This window comes from Phoenix dactylifera, chromosome 2, assembly GCF_051530095.1.
Source record: "Phoenix dactylifera cultivar Ajwa chromosome 2, Ajwa_hap1_PhDact_Kaust_v1.1, whole genome shotgun sequence".
Taxonomy (NCBI): Eukaryota; Viridiplantae; Streptophyta; class Magnoliopsida; order Arecales; family Arecaceae; genus Phoenix; species Phoenix dactylifera.
The window spans coordinates 23,176,985-23,203,594 of record NC_143191.1 but is presented as its reverse complement, the minus strand read 5'-3'; the positions used below and the strand labels follow the sequence as shown (position 1 = coordinate 23,203,594).

The window sequence follows — 26,610 nt, the reverse complement described above, 5'->3', positions numbered from 1 at the left end:
TTATTGCAGCATAATATGATTATGAGATACTGTGATGGTGATCACAAGGTTTGCAAGCTGCAAAGGTCCATCCATGGACAAAAGTAAGTATCTCAGAGTTGGAACACTCGTTTCAACTATGTAATCAAATTGTTTGATTTCATCAAGAACGAGGAGGAACCATGTGTTTATAAGAAAGTTAGTGGGAGGGCCATTGCATTCTTCGTATTGTACGTGGATGATATCATTCAAATTGGGAATGATATTCCCATACTAACTTAGGTCAAGGTTTGGTTGTGTAAGGAATTCTCCATGATAGACCTTGGGAAAGCATCCTATATTTTGAGAATTAAGGTCTATAGAGATAGATCTAAGAGGATGCTTGTCCTATTACAGAATATATACATAGAGGGAGTGCTGAAGAGGTTCGGCATGAAAAATCTCTAAAAGGGAATTATTACCCCTTAGGCATGGGATACATCTCTCCAAGAAGATGTGCCCCAACATATCTAAAGAGATTCAGCAGATGAGCAAGATCCCTTATGCTTTAGCTATAGGGAGCCTCATATATACCATGCTATGTACACGATCTGATATAGCACATGCTGTGAGTGTCACGAGCATATATCGGTCAAATCCAGGCAAGAAGCGCTAGATAGCTGTGAAGAGCAGTCTTAAGTACTTGAGAAGAACTAAGGACATGTTCTTGGTCTTTAGGAGAAGATCAGAGTTGAAGGTAGAAGAATGCACATATATTGATGATAGAAAGTCTACATCAGAATATGTGCAATAGTGGTTTAGTTAATTGGAAGAGTTCCAAACAACCGATCATTGTATATTCTACCTTAGAAGCTAAATGTTTAGCCGTATCTAAGGGTGCAGTGGAAACCTTCTGGTTTAATAAGTTCATTGCAGAGTTAGGTGTAATGTCATCAGATGCCATAACACTCTACTGCGATAACAAAGGCACCATAGCACTAGCTAAAGAGCCAAGGTCTCACCAGAAGCCGAAGCACATAGAGCGGCGGTTTAACCAAATAAGCGACTACCCAGAAAAGAAATAAGTAGAGGATCAGAGAGTAGACTCTACAGGAAATGTGGTGGACCCATTCACTAAGCAGATAAGTCAGCAGAAAACTGAAGCACATCTTGAGAAGATGGGGCTTAGGTTTATGGCTGATTGGCTTTAGTGCAAGTGGGAGATTGTTAGAAGTATGCCCTAGAAGCCAATTTGGCTGACGCATTATTTTATTCTGGGACATAAATTTGTACTTGACCTAATTATGAATTTATTAAGTTGGGCATTCTTTTCATTCATGTTCTTATGTGTCCATGAATCGTCCAAGGAATTAATAAGATGATGACGCATATTCTCAAGAGTTGAGAATTTGAGGCATGTGTCATTGGTGATTAATTTCTGAATTGCTCCTGATCGATGGATCATCACGAGGACGGTGATCGATCCGCTGAGATTAGTGCACGGATTGCTTTCTTTGATGGACGAGTCTTGAGTCTACAGTGTGGCGACACTGGAGCAATTGTGCAAGTGCTTGTTAGAGAACAAGGGTACTGAGCGTGACCATAGCAAGTAGTCACTTGGATGTCTATCCACTCGTCAGTGACATACTTGATGCTGCAGTTGTATGACTGGTCCTTTGACCTGCGATGCCTCGGCTATTCACAATGAGGTTGCTGTAGTTTGACGAGCACATAAACATGGGCCCTATCCATTTGGGTCCTTGTGGTGCAGATTGGCTGCAGTAGGTTCATTGTAGGAGTAGGGATGCATCTAGATGGAATCTATCGACCTTGATAGATTAGGAGAGATCCTATGTGATTTATGAGACTGAGTTCGTAAATCCTTGGCCAAGGTAGTTTTTGGAAAAAGAGTTTTCCAATCTCGAACTAAAGTCAAATAAATTTTACATATGACAGATGATGAGGTTTGACGAGTTATCCATGACCTCCATCCTGTCGGGATCCATGATAGAGGGACTGTATCAGACACTAACTGCACCTAGAGGTTCATCTATTCCATTCTGCTGGGTTGCCACTACATGCTGCTAGGTGTCACTGGTGGATTGTGAGACTCAGAGGCATTCACTTGATGATCAGTGAATCCGAATGAGAAGAGTGGAAATTGTTCCAACCCATTGAAAGAAGTTTCAATGATATTGTGATAGGGATCACAATATATCTCACTACCAGACAGAATAGAACCTATGGGGTCACACACATTAGAGGTATTGACCGATCCGATGGTTGAATTATGTTTTGGAATCACAAATAATTTATAATTATCAATTTGATGGATAATTGTTTTAACTCACTAAGAGTTAGTGAGTAGAAGAAGGAATAATTGCAATTGGATTGCAATTTAATTAAATCAATTGGACTTAATTAAATGGCTTGATCTTATTTAATAAGAGTCCTACTTGCAGTAGGACTTCTAGAGTCCTAATTAGATTAGGACTTCAAATTAAATTAGAGTCCTACTTGGAGTAGGATTCCTAAAGTCCTAATTGGATTAGGACTAAAATTATATGAGTCCTAATTAGATTGGGATTCCTAAAGTCCTAATTAATTTTGATCTAATAAATTAAGATGACTCCTAATTGGATTAGGATTGAAGAGTTCAATTGAGTCATGATTCAATTGAGTCCTAATTAGATTAGGACTCCAAGAGTCATAATTGATTTAATCTTATGGATAAATATGAGGGGACTAAAGGGGCTGAAAGTGGAGCCCACGCACCTCATGAGATGAGGCTTGGGCGTGGGGCATGAGAGGATAAAAGGGAGGGGCATGCCCCTCCTCTTGGTTTTTACGTGAGAAGAAAAAAAAAAAAAAGAAAAAAAGGAGATAGACGTGAGCTCCTAATTTGTAGGAGCTCACACCTAGGGTTCCAAAAGGGGAGCATGTAGCCCCCTCCTCTCATCCCATACAAGATACGGCGGACCCCGCAAGGGAATTAATGGCATACTTCATTCAGCCGTTTAGGAGCTCCACACGCCTTAAAAGAAAGAATAAGGGGCGGACCCCACAAGGGAATAAAAGGCTATTTCCATTCAGCCGTGAGATCCTCTTAAAAACCCTTTTTTTTGAGCCGTGTGATAGCTTCCTCGCTCTTGGGTTTTGTCAGCCGTAAGGCCCCTCTCTCCCATAGGGTTTTCAGCCGCCAGCAACCAACAAAAAAAAAAAAGAAAGAAGAAAGAGGGTGCAGCCCTTCCTCCGTTGCTGGTTTTTGGTTCCAAAACAAAGAAAAAAAAAAAAAAGGCTGCAAAGGATTTTTGGCCTTCTTCTTTTTCATCCACCCTTCTTCTTCCTCCTCCCTAAGGGAATCAAGAGTTGATTCAAAGGAAGGATTTCAGCCATCAAAAGTTATCTCTGCAAGGGAGCTAGCAACCCGGGGAGATTCAAAGGCTTCGATTGGTCCTCTGCCTCGTGTGGATACCCGTAGAGGCCGGACGCTTGTGCGGCTTCAAACGAACCTTTCAACAAATACCATGATCATCAGATTGCGGTGAATATCTACCCGCACAAGGTGAAGATCTGATCTTCCTAATCTTATATAAAAGTTTTAATCCTAATCTATCTACGAATGTCAGTTTTAAAATACGTTCATGCGATGAGCGATGCGGATCTCGTGCATGCCCCTTCCGCTGCGTTCGTTCTGTTTATTTTGAGGCGTGCAAGGGATTCCAACAGTTTGCATGATATACATCTATATGATACATAAGATTATTTCTTTATTCTACTCTTTCATGTAAATTACTTGAGAATAACAAAAAGAGAGAGAGATAAAGAAAAGAAAATGGATATTATTCAAGAGATGTAAAATCTAAGCAAAGGCAAATACTCCAATCTTAAGGAAAAGCAAAACAAGCATAATATATTCGGCACATTTGGAAGGGATAAAATTCGTAATTAATTACACTTAAACAGGGAGAGTTTGAAGTGAACTTTACAAATTTTCTATATTGCTCATCATAGGGATGGTGCCAATGGGGAGGCTAGTGGTAGTACCCGGCACTATTTGACCCAACTATTCGGTGTAGGGTATATTAGGGACGGCACAAGAGGGAGGCTAGTGGTAGTACCTCGTGCCCCTTCCAACTCTACCGGATAGGGAGCAAATAGAGTATAGAGCATAAGAAAGTAAAAATGAAAAACAAAGTAAGTAAAAGTATATAAAAAGAATCAAGTCAAATTTTTAATCACTTGAAAACACACTTTAAGGATGAAATCAATGCAAGAGTATGTTTAAATAGGGAGAGTTTATTTGAAAAGAATTGATTTTGATCATTGACATGCTTGTTATTTTAATGCATGACTTAACACATAATATATTTTGCATGTGGCATGATGTCTTAAATTATGGGTTCTCAATATTTTGTAATGCTCCATGCTTGGACAATTTGATTGAATGTTTGGAATACTGCATAAAATTATTTTTGGGTATTATTGAAAAGAAATTTCAGATTTGTCGTTCACAATCATCTTTAAAAACTGAAAGTTGAATAAATTTGTAAAAAGGAGAAGAGAAAGATATCTCCATTTAGGCAAAATGAATTGATCTTGATCTATCTTTCTACTTGCCTAACTTTGATACATAATATCCTAATACTTGTTAAAATATCCTCCATTTTGTATCAAAACTCAATAATAAATACAAATATTCTGAATATGCTCTTATATGTTTGAAATATGTGTTTTCAATCGTAATGATTTAAGATGAGCTACAATGTGGAAGATACATATCTCAAATTATGACTTTGAAAGCCTCTATTGAAAATCTTTATGAAATTCAGAATATGATTTTGTATAAACGCTTAAACTCAATATGATTTCTAAATAAAATCTTAATTTAAGAAAAACAGAATTAATTTTGATGCCTTGGTTGATTGCTCCGATACGCATCCGAAACATATCATTTCTTATCTTCAAAGTGTACTAATATTGGTCCAAATGATTTGTCTTTCGATGATCTTGATTGCAAACAAAAATTTCTAAATATATGATTTTATTTTGATATTAAAAAGATTTATTGTGTTTCATGTATACATTGCTGAAAAACTATGGTTAAGAAATTGAGTTCTATAAATATATATACCTCAATGATCATCTATATGTTTTTCTCTCCTACATTCTTAAAGACTTCCATCAGAATATATATATAGAGTGAATGATCTTAAAGCTAGAAATATTTCAGCTCACTCAAATGATTCTAAAAGAAAGAAAATGTAAATGCTTTTGAAAGAAACTGAGCTTCAAATGAATCATTTTCTGATTAATATTTCTATACATTTTCTCTAAGATTAAGAGAAAGCATAACTTTGTCTTGAAGGATTAGAAAGAGTAATTGCTACAAATTTTGAATAATACTAGATTACTCTACATTCTCGATATCATAGAATTTCAGTTTTATTCACGTTTATCACTAAAATATGAAATTCAACAATAGAAAAGAATGATTAAAGAAGAATGCATCTTTTGAGGGGGAGCTTTAGATATTCAGTATCTTATCCTAAAAATTACTTTAATTTGATGCATACCTTTATTGATTTTGGTGAACCCCCTAATATTGCAAGACTTGCTTTAATTATATAATAAGTTTATACCTTGAGATGAGTTCTATAAAGGTTGTCTTATCTCAAACATTGAGTCTTATGAAAATAAGCTGAAACTTATAGAAAATATATATATATATATATATATATTTTTTTTGATTGACAATTTTATTGAACATTATCTTCAAATTCTAAACTCTTAAATGGAATGATCAATTAAGGAGGAGAAAGAAAATTTCAGAAGGAGAGATCTTATGGAACTTAATCGCATAAAACTATAACTAAAGGAGAAAGAAAGAATACTAAATGAAAAGTGATCCTAATACTCTCCAATATGTATCATCTGAAATTTAAATCTGAAAATCTTTATGATATACCTTGAGGTTTGTTATTTGGTTAATATATCTTATGCATAAATCATGAACCAAATTGTGCTTATTTTCTAAAGAAATAAAAGAAAGTCTTTAAAAGAGCTCTAAGATGTATCAAAACTGCATGAATCCATATTTTGGTATTTGTGCCCCAATGTTCTTATTATCATAAAAGAACTTTGAAGTCATTAAGAATTAATGATCCAACATGATGATATGTTTTTCAAGTATATGAGTTTTGCACTTATACTCTGAAAATTAATTAAATTGCTCTCATGTTGATAAAATACTTAATATATTGGGCAAAAGATCTTAAATGAACGAGCTGTCATACTTATTATTGAAGAGAGGTTAGATTTCCATTCGTGCTTTCTTTGAATATCATTCGTGGTACTTCTTGAATTAACTTAAGAAAGATTCCATCTACACTTGAGTTGAAAACTATCCTTGGAATCACATTCGATGTGTTCTGCTCTGAAATTATCTTAATTGGCTCTGATCTATGCTCATTAATCTTATTCTAATATTATTGCCTTGAGTTATATGATTCATATCCTTGCAATAATTTGACATGCAAATCAGAGTACAATAAGAAAAAGAAATATTTGAGTAGTCTTATCTTTGTGCTTAATGTTTCACTATCTTTTTGATGTTGTCAAAAAGGGGGAGAAATACCTAACTATATGCTCATAATGCTTTATATTCTGTATGTTCTGAATTGAATACAAACCAGCTTAAATTTAGATATGTTGATTATGTTAAGCTGATTAAATCTAAAGCATTATCATGAAGTATGTTTTAAAGATATATATTTTTGTTGCCCAGAGATGGTCACCCAAGAGGGGGGTGAATTGGGTGTCTTAAAAACTTTTGACTAATTAAAAATAAAACACACGAATATATGCACTAAAGTAAAGAAGGAGGAATGAGAAAGGTCAATCGCAAACACAAGGTTTTATAGTGGTTCGGAGCTTCCACTGCTCCTACATCCACTCCCCAAATTACCTTTGGGAATTTCCACTATAATCCACGATTACAGTACGGTAGTTTTGCGAGTTTACTACCCAACTCGTTGTTTTACACCGGGCTCACAACAAATCCTAAAACCCCCAATTTCACTTAGGCTTGGGACGCCTTTTCCTTGTTCCAAGTCCCTTGACAGGAACAAGCACCACAACGAAAGAGTTTACAAAAGAAAGGAAAAGCTCTAAAAAGCAAATATTGCAATTATGAACAATAGAACCCGGAAGAATCCTTTTGCCGTTGGAAGCGTGGGAGATATTGATTCTTCCGATGTGGAGCGCGTAGGATTGAGTGTGAGCTTTTAATCCCAAGCGCACGAGAGTGATTGAGCTTGAAATCACTTGGGAAGCTTGAAAACACTTGATTTCTTCACTTGAATGCACTCACTCCCTTGAACTTTTCTTTCTTACTTCTCTCTTGAATGATCTAGCTTTGGGTTGGTGAAGAGTTGTTGAGAAGCACTTAAGAGGTCCCTTTTATAGCCCAAAAAAGTAAATATAGCCGTTAGAGACAAAGAAAGAAGGATTTGAAATTCAAACCAAACCTGAAAAGCTGTCAGTCGCGTCCCAGTCACTCCGGGGACGTCTCCGCTTCAACGGGAGACGTCTCGGCTACAAGATTTTACTTTTTCCGTTGTCTGGGGTCGACTCAACACTTTCAGGGGACGTCTCGGCTTGTTTGCACTTTTTGAATGGGGACGACTCCGCTGATCTGGGGACGACTCGGCTTCTTTATCTCCGAAGAACATGTCCTCTGGTATTTCCTGAGAGAGTCGACTCCGCTCCTTCAGGGGACGTCTCGGGTTGTCTGCACTTTATGCTTGCGGGGACGACTCGGCTTACTGTGGGGACGTCTCGCGCATATCTCTTGAAAACTGCCTTTCTGCCGCCACTGAGAGAGTCGACTCCGCTACTGAGAGAGTCGACTCCGCTAACGCGGGGACGACTCGGCAGGTGTCGGGGACGTCTCCAAGTGTGCCGGTTCTTCCTGTTTGTGCCAGAGACGTCTCTGAAACTATCCGGAGACGTCTCGGCTGTCCCTGATCTGTTTTCTTTAACTCAAAATATTCTTCAATAAATTCATAAAAATTATGGGAACTTGCCTAGACATTTCTTAACAATATTCTCAATTAATCACATGAATTCCTCAATTAAATTGTTAAGATAAATGGAATTATACTCTAGTGTTTTGTATTTATCAAAATCCATTAGGGGGTCAACAATTTTCTACTTCAAACAACTTAGCTATGCATTACTTCTAGAACACAATATATTGCATATACTCCAAGTTTTGTCATCATCAAAAAGGGGGAGACTGATGACCCAAAGATTGATTTAAAGATTGATTTTGATGATCACAAAACCTTGAAGTATAAATACTAATGTTTGTGTTGCAAGAAGAAAGATTATTTATTTTGCAAGGAACATAGCAAGTTGGAAGAATTCAAGAAGGCCTCCAAAGCTCTCAAGAAAAGTTAGAAGAAAGCCACACCTCATTGGCCCAAGATTCAAGTTCAAAGGCTTCAATTTAGAAGAGCAAGTTTTAAGAAAAATTCAAAGGAAAGGCACTCGAGTCGACTCCTACAGTTCCGAGTCGACTCCAAGGAGCAACAGACAGCCGGACAGAAAGATTCATCTCAGAACCTGTCAACGAGTCGACTCCTGAAGAGCGCGAGTCGACTCCGATGCTTGCCGAGTCGACTCCAGGGTAGTACGAGTCGACTCCAGGGAGTTACAGACAGAAAGACAGAGAAGTTATTTTGGACCCTGAGAGCCGAGTCGACTTCGGAGGAACTCGAGTCGACTCTGATGGTTGGCAAGTCGACTCCAAAGGAAGCGAGAGTCGACTCCCAGTGTGATACAAAGCAAAAGTCAGAGAGCAACTTTCGGACACTGAGAGCCGAGTCGACTCCCGCAAAGTCCGAGTCGACTCTAAGGCAGCGCTACCTCAAAAAGACAGAAGACTGCTTTTCGGATACTGAGAGCCGAGTCGACTCCGAAACAGTTCGAGTCGACTCCAGGACGGCACGAGTCAAAAGACAGAAGATCGGGAGTTCGAACTCTGAGCGCCGAGTCGACTCCCAGAATTTCCGAGTCGACTCGAGTGAGCAAACTTGAAAAATACATCTCAGGATTCCTTGGAACGAGTCGTCTCCAAAAATGCCAGGTCAGCTCCGGACATTGGGGAGTCGACTCCAGGTTGAGTCGAGTCGACTCCAAGTCGAGACAGCACTTTAATTCAAATCTGGAACAATTGCCGAGCCGTCTCCAGAAAAGCACGAGTCGACTCCTGCACCAGGCGAGTCGACTCCAGATCGCGCGAGTCGACTCCGATCCCAACGAAAACATTGTCAGGAGTTGCAGAATGTGCAGAACGGCTCTATTTTTGTCTCTAACGGCTAGATTTGTGTTCCCACACTCTCTAAAGCTATAAAATCAAGGGGAGAGCAAAGGGAGAAAATATGGAAGAGGGAGAGAACACTTAGGAAAGAGATCTCAAAGAAAAATCTCCCAAGAGCACAAAAGGGCCATTCAAAGCAAAATAGAGAGAAGAAGAGCATCCAAGTGAATCCCAAAGCTTCCTCTTCAACTGTGTGCTGCCTTGCGTGATCCTCTACTTCGTGCAAAATCAGAAGAGGGTCAAGAGAAGAAGAAGCCGAGTTCCTCCATCTACGAATCAGTTTGAGGGCTTCTTCTCTTTACTTTACTTATTTACAGTTGCTATATTTGCTTAAGTTAAGAAGCTTGTATTTCCTTTAAATTCTTTGTCTAATATCTTGTAACTTGATTCAATCAAGGGATTGAATCAAGGGGTTAAGGTTTGTTGGTGAGCCAAAGGAAAAACCAACGGTGTTAAGGTTTGTTGGTGAGCCAAAGGGAAAACCAACGTTGTAAGGTTGTGGTTGGTGAGCCTTTGGGAAAACCAACTGGGTTGGATTGTGAGCCCGAGAAAACAATCGGTTGGTTCTAGTCGGTGAGCCTGTGAAAACCGACCGAGTTCGTTGTGATCTCGCAAAACAACAAGTTGGGTTGTGAGCTTGTAAAACAACCGGCTGTAATCTGGAGGATTATAGTGAAATTCTCAAGAGGTCTTGGGGAGTGGATGTAGGTGCTGGGGTGCACCGAACCACTATATGTTTGTTGTGTTTGTGATGCTTTTTGTCATTGTCTAACTTGCTCACTTACTTACTTAGATAAATTGCTTGCTTAACTCTTATCTGCGCATCCTTTAAGTTGCAAGCATATTCAATTTACTTAATCAAGTCTCATTCAATAAATCAAACTGTTGCTAAGTTTAAATTCCACTGTGCATCTATACAACTTAGCATAATTAATTGAAAAGTTTTATAAGTAGTATAAAAGTTTTAAAAGACCCAATTCACCCCCCCTCTTGGGTTGTATCTACTGGGCAACAAATAGTATGCACCAACTAATAAAATAACAAACTCAATTATCCTCACCCTACAGAAAAATAGAAGATCTTAGGAAAAAGTAATTTCCAGTTAATTACATAAGCAATCTAATGAAAAAAAAACACATATTACACATCATCATGACTACATGAGCATTTAAAGACACCACATTTTGAGTATATTGAATGGATCCTGATAGAATAGGGCAAGCACTTATACACATAATACACGGCAGACAGATCTTTATGAGCAAAGTACATTATAACTAGAAAGAGAAAAATTTAATAAAATATCTGCTAGAATTTTAATCTTGTGAGCTTGTTCTCGACTCCCTAAAATGATTTTCCTGCAAGATGGAGCAACCTTTATTCATCCAAGGTCAATAAAACAATTGAATAGATTAATGAGCTAGATGCATAATTTTCTAAATATTCCGTACCTCCATAATCCAAAATATATGCTAAAAAGAGTATGATAAATTAAGAAAAGTTATGAAGAAAATGAGTTATACAAAATTTTTAGATCAATAAAATCAAATTATGAAGTGAAGATTATATGAAATATCTAATAAAGCCTATTTTTGAGTAAAAATACTGAATGGAAGTAAAAATCAAAATGAAGTTTTACTTGGAGGGAATTGTAAGTGCATATCATAATTTAGATTTTGAGAAATACATAAAAGGAAAGAATCATACCCAAAAAAAGGCACATATTTTTAAGAGCAAAGAATATAGGACAATAGCATAGAGATGAAGAGAGGGAAAATGGTTAGCTTTGGAGCAGTGAAAAGGAAATATATAGACCGAGAAAAGAAAAATGGCGCTTGTAAATTAAAGACATAAATAATTAGAAAAATATTTGTTAAAAATTATAGTGGCAAAAGTTGTTAAATAGAAGTGTGTATCAGGTTATAAGTTAAATCAAAATCATTGTGAAAATAGCAGAAATTCTTTGAATTTTGATTTAAGGGAAAAACATGTTAACAAGATTTTAAAAATTAAGAAAAAAATTTCATGCTATAGGAAGTTAGCCCTCTTATTTTCAAGAACAAATAGGTGCTGCCATTAACTAAATCTGAGATCAGAATCATCAATATATATATATATTATATATATATATATATTATATATATATATATATATATATATATATATATATATATATATATATATATATATATATATATATATATATATAAAACACGAAATATCCGGTGGTAAAATATGCAGATATGAGCCTCATGTAATAGTAAAGACATAAGAACATGTCAAAAATACAGGATTCAGATATTGGGTAGAAGAAACTGAGCACAAACTAGAAATATCAAATTAATTTCTTTGTTGGGAAAATGGGTTAAGATCAGGGCATGAGGAATGATTAATAAACAAGAGATGCAGCGATAAGATACAAAATGGAAGGGACACTTACTTGGTGGTCCCAGATAAGTGGGCAGAGGGATGGATCATGAAAGTCTTTCATATTTTGTTTCGTCCCCTCTCTTAAAAATATAATAGGCATTAGGGATGCCTTGAATCTTGTTCTTGTCGTCGCTTCCTTCGAACCTCCCTCTGAATTCTGGATGCAGATCCTTCAAGTACAGTGTCTGGAGGGATGTGAGATATTCGATGCCTCGTGGAACATCCTTTAACGCGGGTAGGCCATCCATGAGTAGAAACTCCAGCCTTGGCATGGCGCCATCCTCTACCTCAACCTGATTAAGTTGCGGCATATCGTGTAACAAGAGTTCCTTCAAGTTAGGGAACCATCCTATGCCAAACCACAATCGCTGCCCGTCATATGCCTTATCCAGACAGAGATATACGAGGTTGGTCAACTGAGAAAGAGATTGAATTGGATCCTCTACCAACCCATTCCAACACAGGTACAACTTCTGAAGGCTAGCTCCAAGGGCACGAAATAAGGGCAACTCCATCGTCCCTTCTGCTAGCCGTCCATTCAGATGAAGCATTTGAAGATGCTGAGGTGGATGATCCCACCCTCCCAACTGGAGAATCTCATTCTCGTTGCTTGCATTAAGGGACAAGTGGGATAGGTAGCGCAACCTTGATAATGAAGCGCATAGGTCTTTGCAATGGATGCCGCTCACTTTCCATATCCGAATGCTCCTTAGTTGCGTCAAGTTCCCTAGCCGTTTCACAAATTCCATGTTTGCTTCCACTCCTTGGAGAGTCTGCAGGTCTTTCAAATTCCACAGCCCTTTCGGAGTTTGCACACCTCTAAGATTATCTATAGCATTATAATTTGGAATGAAAATCTTCTGGGCAAACAAGTGACGCAACTTCTTGAGGTTCCTTGTCGTGCTTGGCAGTTTCTCTATTTCACTGTCATAGAGGTCGAGCGTCTGCAGGTTACGAAGCCTTCCCAAAGATTTAGGTAGCATCTTCACCTTCGTGTCCCTCAGACCCAAAAAGCGCAGATTGAAAAAGTCTCCAATTTCATCTGGTACTCTCTCAATCGAGATGCCTTGCAGATCTAAGACGGTCAAATATCTAGAGCTGGAACACAGCGACAGGAAGGATGATGATGAGGAGGACATTGAACGGTCAAACACCATGAAAGTGCGAAGTCTTGGCAACTCCATGCTCGATTGGATTTCGTTACTGTAATTGTGCACTGATAGGCGGCGTGTTTCATCACCCGTCTTCCCCACCATCCGAAGATCATCAAGTACAACGCTAAAATTTTCCTTCTTAGACAATGATACAGCCAACTCTCGTACAAGATCGTGCATCCGACAGTGTTTTATTCTACCAAATTCATTCCTTTTTACAGCTTGAAGCATGCATCGATGGATGAGCTCCTTGAGATAGTCCTCTGCCACTTCCTCCATTGTGCTTGATCCCCTTTCCTCCACAAATCCCTCTGCGACCCATAGCCTCATAAGCCTCTTTCTTTGAAGCACATGATCCTCCGGGAACATGCTGCAATGCAAGAAGCAGTTCTTGAGATATCTCGGCAAATAGTTATAGCTGAGATTCAGAACATGCTTCACATTGTCCAAATTTGGGTTGTTATTCAACTCCCAGCTCAGCCGATCATAAACTTTCTCCCATTCTGACTTGGTTTTCTCTCTTAGGGATAGAAGACTGCCTAAAGAGACAATAGCTAGTGGCAACCCTTGACACTTTAATACAATTTTCTTTCCCAACTCCTCCAGTTCTTTAGGACCTCTTCTCACTTTATCTTTCCGGAATGCCCTCCTACAAAATAGATCCCATGCCTCGGTGCTTTCCAAAACCTTGAGCTCAAGCTTTCGACTGTCATGTGCTAGTGAAGCTACCTCAGCAATCCGAGTTGTAATGATTACTCTGCTTCCATTGTTGTCATCAACATTAATGGCATCACTAATAGCATTGAAAGCTTTTATATCCCATACATCATCCAGTATGATCAAATATTTTTTCTTCTCTAGCCAACTTCTTACTCTTTCAACTAACTTTATATGGTCCATTTCTCTGATGTCATTCGAAATTTTCTCTACTTTTTCATTTTCATACAGCTCCTTTATCATTCTTCTTAAAAGATCATCCACCTCGTAAGTTTGTGAGATGGATACCCATGCATGACATTGAAACTCTTTTCTCTCACTTTTATATACATTGGTGACAAGGGTTGTTTTGCCCAATCCCCCCATGCCCCACACAGATATTATAGAGCCAACTGGATCCTCATCAAGTAGCCATTCAGTTAATTTTTTTTTGTTTTGGTCAATCCCCACAAGGTCATCTTCATCCATGAAACGAGAAGAGTCTGCTAAATTCTGTTGCTTTTCACTAGCATTACGTGAACTACCAATCATTGCTCCCTCTGTTGTCTTAATCCATCGCTCCTTCATTTGTGAAAGGTGAACCAAATTAGTTTCCAATTCTTTCAGCTGAGCAGCAATTTGATGGAAGGCAACCAAATTTTGGGATCTCCTTACTATTTTTGAAAGACAGCCTCCTAACCCGCTCCCTTGCTGTTGAGCTATGAGATAGACATACTCATCCATAATGTCCTCAACACTATATGCTAGTTTCCGTACCTCCTGAACCCAAGCATCAAGGACTTGGTTGCTGTCAGTTCGAGTATCTATTTGACCGAGGAAGGCTTGCATTACCAAAAGTTCACTCTTGATACGGCTCATACTACTTGGTAGTTGAGTCAACAATGAGACTTCATTTGCAAACAGAGATCTAGCTTTTTTCAGTGCTTCTCCACCCAAAGCAAAACCAATCTTTTGAACTGCTAGAAGTACAGCCGCCTCTGCCATGTCTGGTTCCACTATGAACTATACTTCCTTTGTTGGACAGGCCAGGTGTCCTACCAGACTAGCTCTTGTCTGTCTTATATTCTCTCTCTTGGTGTTTGGTCTGTCCAAAAAAAGTTTGATCTTAGTAATAAATGAGAGTTCATCAAGAGTTCTATACAATAAATAAAATTATTCAACTCTGAGATATCACATATATACTGAATAATTTGCTACCATGTTATTTAGTTCTAAGATCACTATTTCTCAAACCATTTGTAAACTAACCTTGGAAAATAGTATCACCATTCACAACAAGAAGGCTTTCCATTCTTTGAGGTGTATACGAGTATGATGTGTATAAAATAAAAAATATCTAATTATAAAAAGACCAACAAGGTTTGGTCTATAGAATTGAATATAATGTTCCCACTTCTAAATCACACTAGAGATGTAGAAACAAGACTATAACCTTCCAGGAGTCATTTTGCCTAATTAAAATATAAGATATTATCTTGTTGCAACTATAATAACAAGATTATGTGATAATTTGAAAAATTCATTAATTGTTTAAATTTTACTATTCCACAAAGTTGTTCAACTAATGTCAAAAGTGGACTTGGGCCAGCTTCTAGTCTGACCATAAGCTAGGCTTGAAATAGTTTAGATTGGGTTAGGATCTAAAAGTAGAACCTGAAAGAATTTCTGTCTAGGCTTGTGTCGATGCTTAGCTCCACCCTGAAGCCCGAGCTTGAGCCGGGACCAAAAATCGAGCCTGAAATCAAACCCAAAAAAAGGACTGGAACAAGGCCCGAGACCTGTTCTGGCTCTATATCCAACCAGGCCCTGCGGCTCAATTTAGCCAGACCTTTTCTTTAGTGAATCTAATTTGTCTATTTACCAAGCTAAGGTAGTGGGATTGACCGCCTACGGGTGAGAGGGGAGGGCTAAAACCTTCGATCCCTAAGTCTCTTGTCCCGAATTTTTCTGACCCTTGGGCTCTCTACATCTCTCCAGCTCTTCGCTTCTCCATCCACTTCCACTAGTCCCCTCCTCCTCTCATCGTTGCTGGTCAACAATCCAATGCTACAGGCCCTCTTTTTCAAGAACAAAGAGATCAGCCACATCCAATGTTCCTGATCCCTTCTCTCTCACCGTGAGAGAGAGAGAGATGAAAAAGAGAAGAGATGAGCGATGCCCAACTATGGGCACTATTCTTGGAGAGTTAGGGTTGGGCAACCATAATTTGTTGGACCCGTATAGCTTTGAATGGCCTTCCTAGCATGACAAGGTCTACTCTCTCTTCTATTTGATCTACTCTAGCCTCCTCCCTTCTGTTGTCCTCTCCCTCTCCTATAATATCCTTCCCCTCATTCTCTCATTCAAAATAAAAGAACCTTCTGGTTTCCATTCCCATCATCAAATTGAAGGAAGATATCCTATTATAATATCCTATAATAGTATTCCCGTGGAGTTAGTATTTTTCTAGTATTTTAAAGCAAGATATCCTATTTCTAGGGCAATTGTGGTCATACTATGGTGCATTATTGTTAAAAAATTTAATTTTTACCATTTCTCATTAATTTGGCAGGTCCAATCAAGCCATGTAGGGGCCAATCGAGCCAAAAATTAGGTCAACCAGAACATAAGTCGGTCCAGTCTTTTGGCCTAAAAAGACTAATTTGGGTCAATGCATTGAGTTTTTGATGAGCTTGAGATCAAGTCAGCATTTTGAAAAATCTCAGGCCTAAGCCTAGCCTTGAGCCCAAAAAAAATTCAAGTTGGATTCCAACAGAAATATAGCCCAACCTAGTCTGACCCCGTTCTAGCCCTACATTAAATGAATAATTTGCAGGTTCACGGTTGTTTCATGAATTAATCATAAAACGGGAATGATTCATGATTAATTCAAGGAATCCTAAATTGTTCATTAGACAAAAAGAAGGTTTATGGTGCCACATGAGATTCTAGGTAATGATAAAGGCAGGCCTAAGGCATATAGGGAAGAGTGATTTGACATGGGAGATATCTTTTAGAAGATATCTTTTATAGAAGAAAATAGGGGTGAAACTTTTTCGACTTCCCAACTTTTCTCTGTTGCCTTCAAGACTTTTCTTCCAAAAGTTTTTTTCTTCAAAAACAAAACAAAGAAGATTAGATATCTTCCACTTATTCTCATTCAAATATAGGCCTACAAGTGGATTGATCTATCTCCAATCTGGCACTGATCCGAAACCAATTCATTCCAACCAGCACCAAAATTACCTGGATTAGGTTTGGATTTGAAAAAATGACCTGTTCTTAAAATGGATTAGATTTGGATACTTAAATTTCCAATTTGAAACTGAACCAACCTAGACTGATAGAAAATTAGTATACCATATATTTCAATACTCTGGTTTAATATAAGAAATATAAGTCTTCTTCTGATGATATACTCAACTCAACTAAGTCTTAATCCCAATCTAGTTTGGGTCGACTATATGAATCCTTTTCTTGTGAATAATGAATCCAAAATATTAAAAATGATCAATCCTATGAACTTTATAATCCATAACTTTTGCTTCACTTTCATTTGTATTTCTAATTTTATTAAAACTATATTCCATGTATTCTATCTTGGTCCTACCTAACTTATAACTCTTAAATTTTAGTGCACACCTATATAATTGCAATTTACGATTACCTCAAACTTTAGTTTCATTCACCAAGACTATAACATCTGCAAATAGTACGCGCTAAGGAATATTATCGTAAATATGCCCAATAGGTTCATCCACAACGAGCGCAAAAAGGAGGGGGTTTAGAGTAGAACCTTGGTGTAAACCTATTATGATGGAAAACTTACTTATTATTATCCATAATTCTCATACTAGTAACCGCTCTATTATTCATATCTTTAATCATATTAACATAACCAATGAAAGCTTCTTTCTTTTTCTAATACGCACCATAAGACTTCTCTGGAAACTCTATTATATGCTTTCTCTATATTAATAAAAATTGTATAAAGATCTTATATCTTTTCTCTATATTTATCTATTAACCTTCAAAGAAGAAAAATGACTTCTATAGTCAAACTTTCTAGCTTCAAATCAAATTAATTCTCTCATATTTTTGTATCACATCTTGATCTTTGCTCAAACACCCTCTCCCAAAGTTTTATTCTATAATGCATGAGTTTAATACCACAATAGTTAAAATAATTTTGAATATCACCTTTATCTTTATAAATTAATACTATAATATTCTTCCTCCATTCATCAGATGTCTTCTTAATATTTAAAATTTTATTAAATAAATTAGAGGTTTCATCAGGTCCAACCGCTTTCTCCATTTTCATCTTTTATATTGCCTCCTTTATCTCAGATATTCAATTTTACATGCATACTAAATATTTCTATCCTCAATGGAACTAGTAAGACATCCTAAATATTTTATATGACTTTATTGAATAGCATATAAAAATAGTACCTCTCCATCCTTCTTTAATCCCGTCCTCCTTAATCAAAACTTTTTAATTTTTGTCATTGATGCATTTAACCTAATTAAATCTCTAGTTTTTCTTTTCTCTTAGTCTGTAATCTTAGAAATATCTTTTTCTCTATTCTTAGCTTCTAACTTGTGATATAATACTTCATATGCTTTGAATCTAGCCTCTCGTACTATCTTCTTAACTTGCTTATTTGCCACCTTATAGCTTTTATATATTTCTCTATTCTTATATTTTGGTTGTCTTCTATAGTACTCTTTTTAGTCTTCTAATAATTTGTTAATAATTTATATCATTGATTATAATTATGAAAATCCTACTTAAAATATGTTTGATAATGTTTTCATGTGGCTTGCTATTATTTTATTGCATAAGATATTTATGATATAATTAGATAATGAATTTGTATGTATTTATTATGATTTGTCTTTGAACTATTTTTGACTTGATTTGATATGAAAAGTCTGATGGATTTATACAATTACTATTAAATCTAACCTGATCGACCTTGAAGGGAATTGGATTATGTTTAGGTTTATTTTTTGACCTAATTTGAATATGCATTGGGTATGGGTTGTTCCTATCCCCAATCCTACCTGTCTTGCTTGCAGGCCTACTTGTAAGTGATGGGGATATCAGAGCCTTTCATTCAGATGATGGAGCCATCCGAGCCACAAACTCATGTCGCACCAGAGAGTGACATCAGTTTGATTTTACTCGAGTCCGCGTCATTTCTGTTTTATTGCATTATTAGTGTCTTTTATTATTGATCGAGTCAAGTTGGTTAGTTATTTTTGTTATTGGTCAAGTCAATTTGGTTAGTTACTTTTGTTATTGGTCTAGTCAATTTAGTTAGTTGTTGGGTCAAGTAATTAGATCAATATTGGTAAGGGATTAATTGATATAAGGATCCAAGTTTGGTATGTAATCAATGAATTGACTTAGTCAATTGATTGAATTGATGTAAGGGCCCAAATTTGGTATGTAATCAATTGATTGATCTGGTGTAAGATATATATAAAGGCCATTCCTTTTTTCTTTTTTTTTTCTTTCTGCGTCTCTATAACCTCTTTTTCCTGTATCTTTATAACTTTTTTTTTTCCTTCTTTCTTTTTTTTCTCTGCAATTGTTCTGCATCAAATTTGATAAGCTTTGCCTCTGTCGCCAAAGCTCCCTGGTCATGCGGCAACTTAAAAAAAAACAAAAAAATCGTCACTTGGTTGCGCCTTTGCTTTCTTCTCCCAAGCCGGAAAACGCCAAATCTCTGTTTCTTCGCATGAGGAGTGGGCGTTCCATCACGTGGGGTTCTCAGGTGGCATCCTTCCCAAGCCGAAAAGCAAAAGAAGGCCCTTTCTTCTTCTCAAGCGGTTTTCATATTCTCCAAACTTTCTTCTTCCCCACGCCGAAAACAGCCCCCCTCTTCCCGTGAGTCCCCTGTTTTCGGCGGAGAGAAGGCCTCCCCCCCCGGTTCGCGTCGCAGTCCGGAGGAGGAGGAGGCTCCCGATCCGGCGGAAAAGAAGGCCGCCGAGTTCCACCGAACGCCCGCGTCCCCATCGCCGCCGCACGCCAGATCTGGAGGAGGAGCACCGCCCGCGAGAGGATCCGGGGAAGAGGAGTCTCCCGATCTTGGGTTCTTTGGTGTTCGGCGGTTTTTCGCGTGGAAGGAAGGGAAAACTCCCTGTTGCAGTCCACGAGTGAGGAAGAAGAAACCCTCCCGTGCGCCCGTGTCTGCCCGCGTCCTCCCGTTGCTCCACCACCCGCGCCGCCGTGCACCCGCAGCCGTCGCCGTCCGAGAACCACCACCTAGGTCACTGCCCCTTCCCCCGCCTCGGCCGCCACCTCGGCGGCTCCCACAGCCTTCGCCTCGCCCGCAAGGGCCTCCACCACCTCTCCCTCGTCCTCTGCTCCCACCACCATCGCTCCGGTCCTTGAAGCCGCCGCCGCGACCACCACCTCTTGGAGGTCTCATTTCTGGCCCTTACCCTTCCCCTCTGTTTGCTCCCAACCCCATACACACCCTGACTCCCGATAGCCCATTGGACCCGACAACACACCGACACGAGACCTCCCCAAGTAGCTTATCACGGGCCAAGTCGTTAGGCCCGCGAGTCCAAACCACCTTACGGATCACCCCTTTCTTGAACTCAAGGCCCAACAGGCCTGGCAATAGCTGCTTCCCCCTCTGATCGTGTTATCAGGTTCGCTAAATTATTGTGATCAAATCAGATTTGAGCCATTTGACGAGCCTACTTACTGCGACCGCACCTCTGATCGTGCCCCAGCCTAGTACGATAACCGATAAGACCTGCCCTCGAAGGGATCGAGTTTTTTCCACTTGGAAGGAGTTGATGGAGACATCATAGCCCTTCATTCAGATGATGGAGCCATCCGAGCCACTAGCTCACGTCGCACCAGAGAATGACATCAGTTTGAGTTGGACCCCCAAATTGGGTCCACTCGAGTCCGCGTCATTTCTGTTTTATTGTATTATTAGTGGCTTTTATTATTGATCGAGTCAAGTTGGTTAGTTACTTTTGTTATTAGTCAAGTCAATTTGGCTAGTTGCTTTTGTTATTGGTCGAGTCAATTTAGTTAGTTGTTTGGTCAAGTAATTAGATCAAGTGATTATATCAATATTGGTAAGTGATTAATTAATGTAAGGGTCCAAGTTTGGTATGCAATCAATTAATTGACTTAGTCAATTGATTGAATGAATGTAAGGGCCCAAATTTGGTATGTAGTCAATTGATTGACATAGTGTAAGGCCTATATAAAGGCTACTCCTCTTATAGATTAGGACAATGAAGCATTGAATAAAAAAATCCCTTGGCTTGGCCTACTCTCTTCTCTTCCTCATGCTAGGCGTGGGTGGCTTCCCTTATTTCTTCCTGCGTCTCTATAACTTCTTCTTGCTGTGTCTTTATAACCTCTTCTTCCTCCTTCTCCCTTTCTTCTCTGCATTATCCTGCATCAGTAAGCTTCCTCACCTCTGTCCTATGCTCTTCTCCAAATTTTATTTCTTTTCATCCTTCCACACAATATTGCCTAGCACTCTTCTTCATAGTTCCTAGGTTTGGTACACTTTCACTAATTTAATATATATGATTTCTAAATAGATATAAGATATATAATTCTAATTAATTACATGCATTACACAATTTTAAATAATTACATAGCAATGTATTTTGATTTTTAAACTTTATTGAATTTTTGCTGAATTATTCCGTAATCTTGTCAAAATATTCTTGAACACTAAACTTGTGGCTATTATGGGAACAAGCTTAGGTTGCAGGAGTGGCAACCACGATTTTTTTTTTCCATACAATGGATATGGGACGTAAAGCTAATCCTATATACTTTCTCTAATAGACTAGTACACTATTTTCTAACATGTAGTAAGGAATGGAAGCAGCACACCAAGAATTGTGGAATTAGGTGTACAATCTATGTGACGATCCAATTCTTTTCCTACCTTGACATGACTTAAAGAATTAAACTTATTTATCTTAGATAGCAAACTCTCATTGTTATGCCGAAAGAATGAATCTTATTTATCTTGAATATCCAACTCTCATTCTTACTAATAAAAAGGTAGGGCTAGCATTTGTTAGAATAATTGGTTGGTATCACTCCCTTGCATACTTCACCACTCAAGTTTGAATTTGAGGCCTTTCAGGTGAAGAGAATTAAGCAACTCAGTTAACAACTGTTGTTGAGAGTTAAGAGTTCTTTGAAAGATATATAGATCACAAAGATCACTATTGAAAATTTTAAAAAAAATGAAAGATTTTTTTTGAAAAAGAAAAATCTGCAGGATAGTTTCTTTCCAATATATTCGATAAAATAAGGGAATGGAAAGAAATATATTGATTCTATATATTTTTGTATCACGTTTACAACAATATGTACATCAATATTAACCGAACAATATAGCAAAGAAGGAAAGTGCACCAAAGAAAATATCAATCATATTTGAACTAAGATAGTAACAATGGTAATCAATATGCTTAATAATATTCAAGAAATTAAGCTCTAAGTATTAGATGTATGCCCTAGAAGCCAATTTTGGCTGACACATTATTAATTCTAGGACATAATTTGTACTTGACTTTATTATTATTGAATAAATGAAAGGCATCTTTTTCATTCATATTATTATTGTGTCTATGAATCGTCCAAGGAATTAATAAGATGATGATGCATATTCTCAAGAGTTGAGAATTTGAGCCATGTATCATTAGTGATTAATTTCTGAACGCTCCTGATCGATGGATCATCACGAGGACGGTGATCGATCCGATGAGATCAGTGCACAGATTACTTTCCTTATGGATGGACGAGACTCGAGTCCACAGTGTGGCGACACTGAAGTAATAGTGCAGGTGCTTGTTAAGAACAAGGGTACAGAGCGTGACCAATACAAGAAGTCACATGGATGTCTATCCACTCGTCAGTGACTTGCTTGATGTTGCAGCAGTGTGACTGGTCCTTTGACCTGCGGTGCTTCGGCTACTCACAGTGAGGTTATTGTAGTTTGACTGCACACATACATGGTCTCTAGCCATATGGGTCCATGCAGTGTAGATTGGCTGCAGTAAGTTTACTGTAGGAGTAGGGTATGCACCTATAAGAAATCTATCGACCTTGATAGATAAGGAGAGATCCTATGTGATTTATAAGACTGAGTTCGTAAGACTTCGGCCGGGGCAGTATGCACAGTGGAGAAAGAGTTTTCCACTCTCGAACTTAAGTCGAATAAATCTTCACATATGACAGACGATGGGGTTTGACGAGTTGTCCATGACCTCCGTCCTGTAGGGATCCACGATAGTAGGACTGTATCACATGATAACTGCACCTAGAGGTTCACCATTCTATTCTGCTGGGTAGCCACTACATGCTGCTAGGTGTCACTGGTGGATGGTGGGACTCATAGGGATTATCTTGATGATCGATAAACCCTAATGAGTTGAGTTGGAATCGTTCCAACCCATTGAAAGAAGTTTTCAATAATATTGTAATAGAGATCGCAATATATCTCACTACCAGTCAGAATAGAACCTATGGGGTCACACACACTAGAAGTATTGACCGATCCGATGGTTGAAAAGTGATTATGAATCACGAGTAATCAATTCGATTGATAATAAGTTGAAGAAGGAACAATGGAAATTGATTAATTGGACTTAAAATACAAATCCTACTTAGAGTAGGATTCCTAGAGTCCTAATTGGATTAGGACTGGAAATCCTATTTGGAGTAGGACTGGGATTCCTACTTGGAGTAGGATTCCTACAATCCTAATTAGATTAGGATTTTGAATTCATTTTTGGATTCCTACTTAGAATAGGATTCCTAGAAATCCTAATTGGATTAGGACTTCGGATTCAAATAAGAGTCCTAATTAGATTAGGACTAAAATCAAATATGTCCTAATTTGGATTAGGGTTTCTGTTGCCCAGTAGATACAAGCCAAGAGGGGGGGTGAATTGGGTCTTTTAAAACTTTTAACCTACTTCTAAAAGTTTTTGATTAATTATGCTAAGTTGTTCAGATGCACAGTGTAAGCTAAAACTTAGCAACAGTTTGATGTAAAGAATGTGACTTGATTAAATATGCTTGCAACTAAAGGATGCGCGGATAACAGTTAAGCAAGCAATTTATCTAAGTAAGTAAGTGTGTTAGTTAGATAATAACAAGGAGCATTACAAACTCAACAAACATATAGTGGTTCGGTGCACCCCAGCACCTACATCCACTCCCCAAGACCTCTTGGGAATTTCACTATAATCCTACAGATTACAGCCGGTTGTTTTACAAGCTCACAACCCAACTTGTTGTTTTACGAGCTTACAACGAACTCGGTCGGTTTTTCCTGGCTCACCGACTAGAACCACCCCGATTGTTTTCCCGGGATCACAATCGAACCCTTACACGTTGGTTTTACCCTCGGCTCACCAACCAACCTCTCACCGTTGGTTTTTCCTTTGGCTCACCAACAAACCTTAACCCCTTGATTCAATCCCTTGATTGAATCAAGTTACAAGATATTAAAACAAAGGTTTAAAATAAATCAAAGCTTCTTAAACAAGCAAATATAACAAGATAAACAAATAGAACCCGGAAGAACCCTTTTAGCCGTTGGAAGCGTGGGAGATGATGGTTCTTCCAATGTGGATCGCGTTGGCTTGAATGTGAGCTTTGTATCCCGAGGGGAAGAGAGTAGTTGAGCTTGAAAATCACTTGAGAAGCTTGAAGGCACTTGATTTCTTCACTTGAATGCACTAACTCCCTTGAACCTCTTTTTCTTTCTTCTCTCTTGAATGATCTTGTGTTGGGTTGGTGAGAAGATGTTGAGAAGCACTTAAGAGGTCCCTTTTATAGCCCAAAAAGCAAATATAGCCGTTAGACACAAAAAAGAGACGTTTGAAATTCAAATCAAACCTGAAAAAGTTGTCAGTCGCGTCCCAGGCGCTCCGGGGACGTCTCCGCGCTTTACGGGGACGTCTCCGCTTGTTTGCGCTTTTTGCATGGGGATGACTCCGCTGCTTCGGGGATGACTCCGCGTTCCGGGGACGTCTCCGCGCTTTACGGGGACGTCTCCGCTTGTTTGCGCTTTTTGCATGGGGATGACTCCGCTGCTTCGGGGATGACTCCGCGCTCCGGGGACGTCTCCGCTTTTTCAGGGGACGTCTCCGCTGCCTTATCTCCGAAAAAATCATTCTCTGGAAAACCCTGAGAGAGCCGTCTCCGCTATCTAGGGGACGACTCCGCTGGTCTGCTTTTTACTTGCAGGGACGACTCCGCAGGTACCGGGGACGTCTCCAGACGTGCCAGTTCTTCCTGTTTGTGCCAGAGACGTCTCTGAGACAACCCGGAGACGTCTCGGCTGTCCCTGATCTGTTTTCTTCAACTCAAAAATTCTTCAATAAATTCATAAAAATTATGGGAACTTGCCTAGACATTTCTTAACAATATTCTTAATTAAACACATGAAATCCTCAATTAAATTGTTAAGATAAATGAAATTATACTCTCGTGTTTTGTATTCATCAAAATCCATTAGGTGGTCAACAATCTCCCCCTTTTTGATGATGACAAAACACTGAGTATATGCAAAATTTAAGATTTAAACATATACACAGTATTTGAGTATGTGCAATATAAAATATATTGTGTTCTAGAACTAATGCATAGCTAAGTTGCATGAAGTAGAAAACATATATATTTAAAACATACTTCATGATAATGCTTTAGATTTAATCAGCTTAACACATTTTAATTTCAGCTGATTTGTATTCAATTCAAAAACACAAAGCATTATGAGCATATACTTAAATATTTCTCCCCCTTTTTGACAACATCAAAAAGATAGTGAAACATTAAGCACAAAGATAAGAATACTCAAATATTTCTTATTGTACTCTGATTTGCATGTCAAATTATTGCAAGGATATGAATCATATAACTCAAGGCAATAATATTAGAATCAGATTAATGAGCATAGATCAGAGCCAATTAAGATAATTTCAGAGCAGAACACAGATAGTTTTCTAATCAAGTGTAGGTGGAATCTTCCTTAGGTTAATTCAAGAAGTACCACAAATGATATTCAAGGAAAAAAAATATGAGTGGAAATCTAACCTCTCATCAATAAGTATGAAAGCTTGTTCATTTAAGACCTTTTGCCCAATCTATTGAGTATTTTATCAACATGAGAGCAATTTAATTGATTTTCAGAGTAAAGGATCAAAACTTATATATTTGAAAGACATATCATCATGTTGGATCATTATTTCAAAGTTCTTTTTATGATAATAAGAGCATTGGGGCACAAATACCAAAATATGAATTCATGCAATTTTTGATACATCTTAGAGCTCTTTTAAAGACTTTCTTTTATTTCTTTAGAAAATAAGCACAATTTGTTAAAGAGAAATATGAATTGGCACAAAATTGAAGTTCTAAAGATCAACCCAATTAGGACTCATTAGTGAATTTCAAAATAGATTTTCTATGAGATACTCAAGAAAATTCAACATATTATTCTCCCCCTTTTTTCATTAAGTTAGAGGCTCTTAAGATCAACTATTTGAATTGCAATTTGGTTCATGAGTGATGCATAAGATATACTAACCAAATAACAAGCCTCAAGGTATATCATAAAGATTTTCAGATTTAAATTTCAGATGATACATATTGGAGAGTATTAGGATCACTTTTCTTTTAGTATTCTTTCCCTCTCCTTTAGTTATAGATTTATGCGATTAAGTTCCATAAGATCTCTCCTTCTGAAATTTTCTTTCTCCCCCTTAATTGATCATTCCATTTAAGAGTTTAGAATTTGAAGATAATGTTCAATAAAATTGTCAATCTCAAAAATATATTTTCTATAATTATCAGCTTATTTTCATAAGACTCAAGGTTTGAGATAAGACAACCTCTATAGAACTCATCTCAAGGTATAAACTTATGATTAAAGCAAGTATTGCAATATAAGGAGGTTCATCAAA

The 26,610-nt window shown here is 37.9% G+C and overlaps 1 protein-coding gene across 50 annotated transcripts in view; it reads right to left on the bottom strand.

Moving 5' to 3' along the window:
- The window catches only part of LOC108510820 (disease resistance protein RPM1-like), a 123,730-nt gene that overhangs the window by 77,419 nt on the left and 19,701 nt on the right, over nucleotides 1-26,610 (bottom strand). For 25 of the 50 annotated variants that reach the window (XR_016399191.1, XR_016399180.1, XR_016399170.1 and 22 more), the window contains one exon: nucleotides 11,784-14,728. Coding sequence is in view for 24 of the 50 variants with exons in the window: in XM_089928803.1 (XP_089784929.1) it covers nucleotides 11,818-14,628 (2,811 nt within the window). In the remaining 26 variants the exon portion in view is untranslated. Of the gene's footprint in view, nucleotides 1-10,405; nucleotides 10,719-11,783; nucleotides 14,729-18,104; nucleotides 25,021-26,610 lie in introns of those variants that run through there. The other 25 variants (XM_089928819.1, XM_089928822.1, XM_089928807.1 and 22 more) reach the window with 5 other exon arrangements.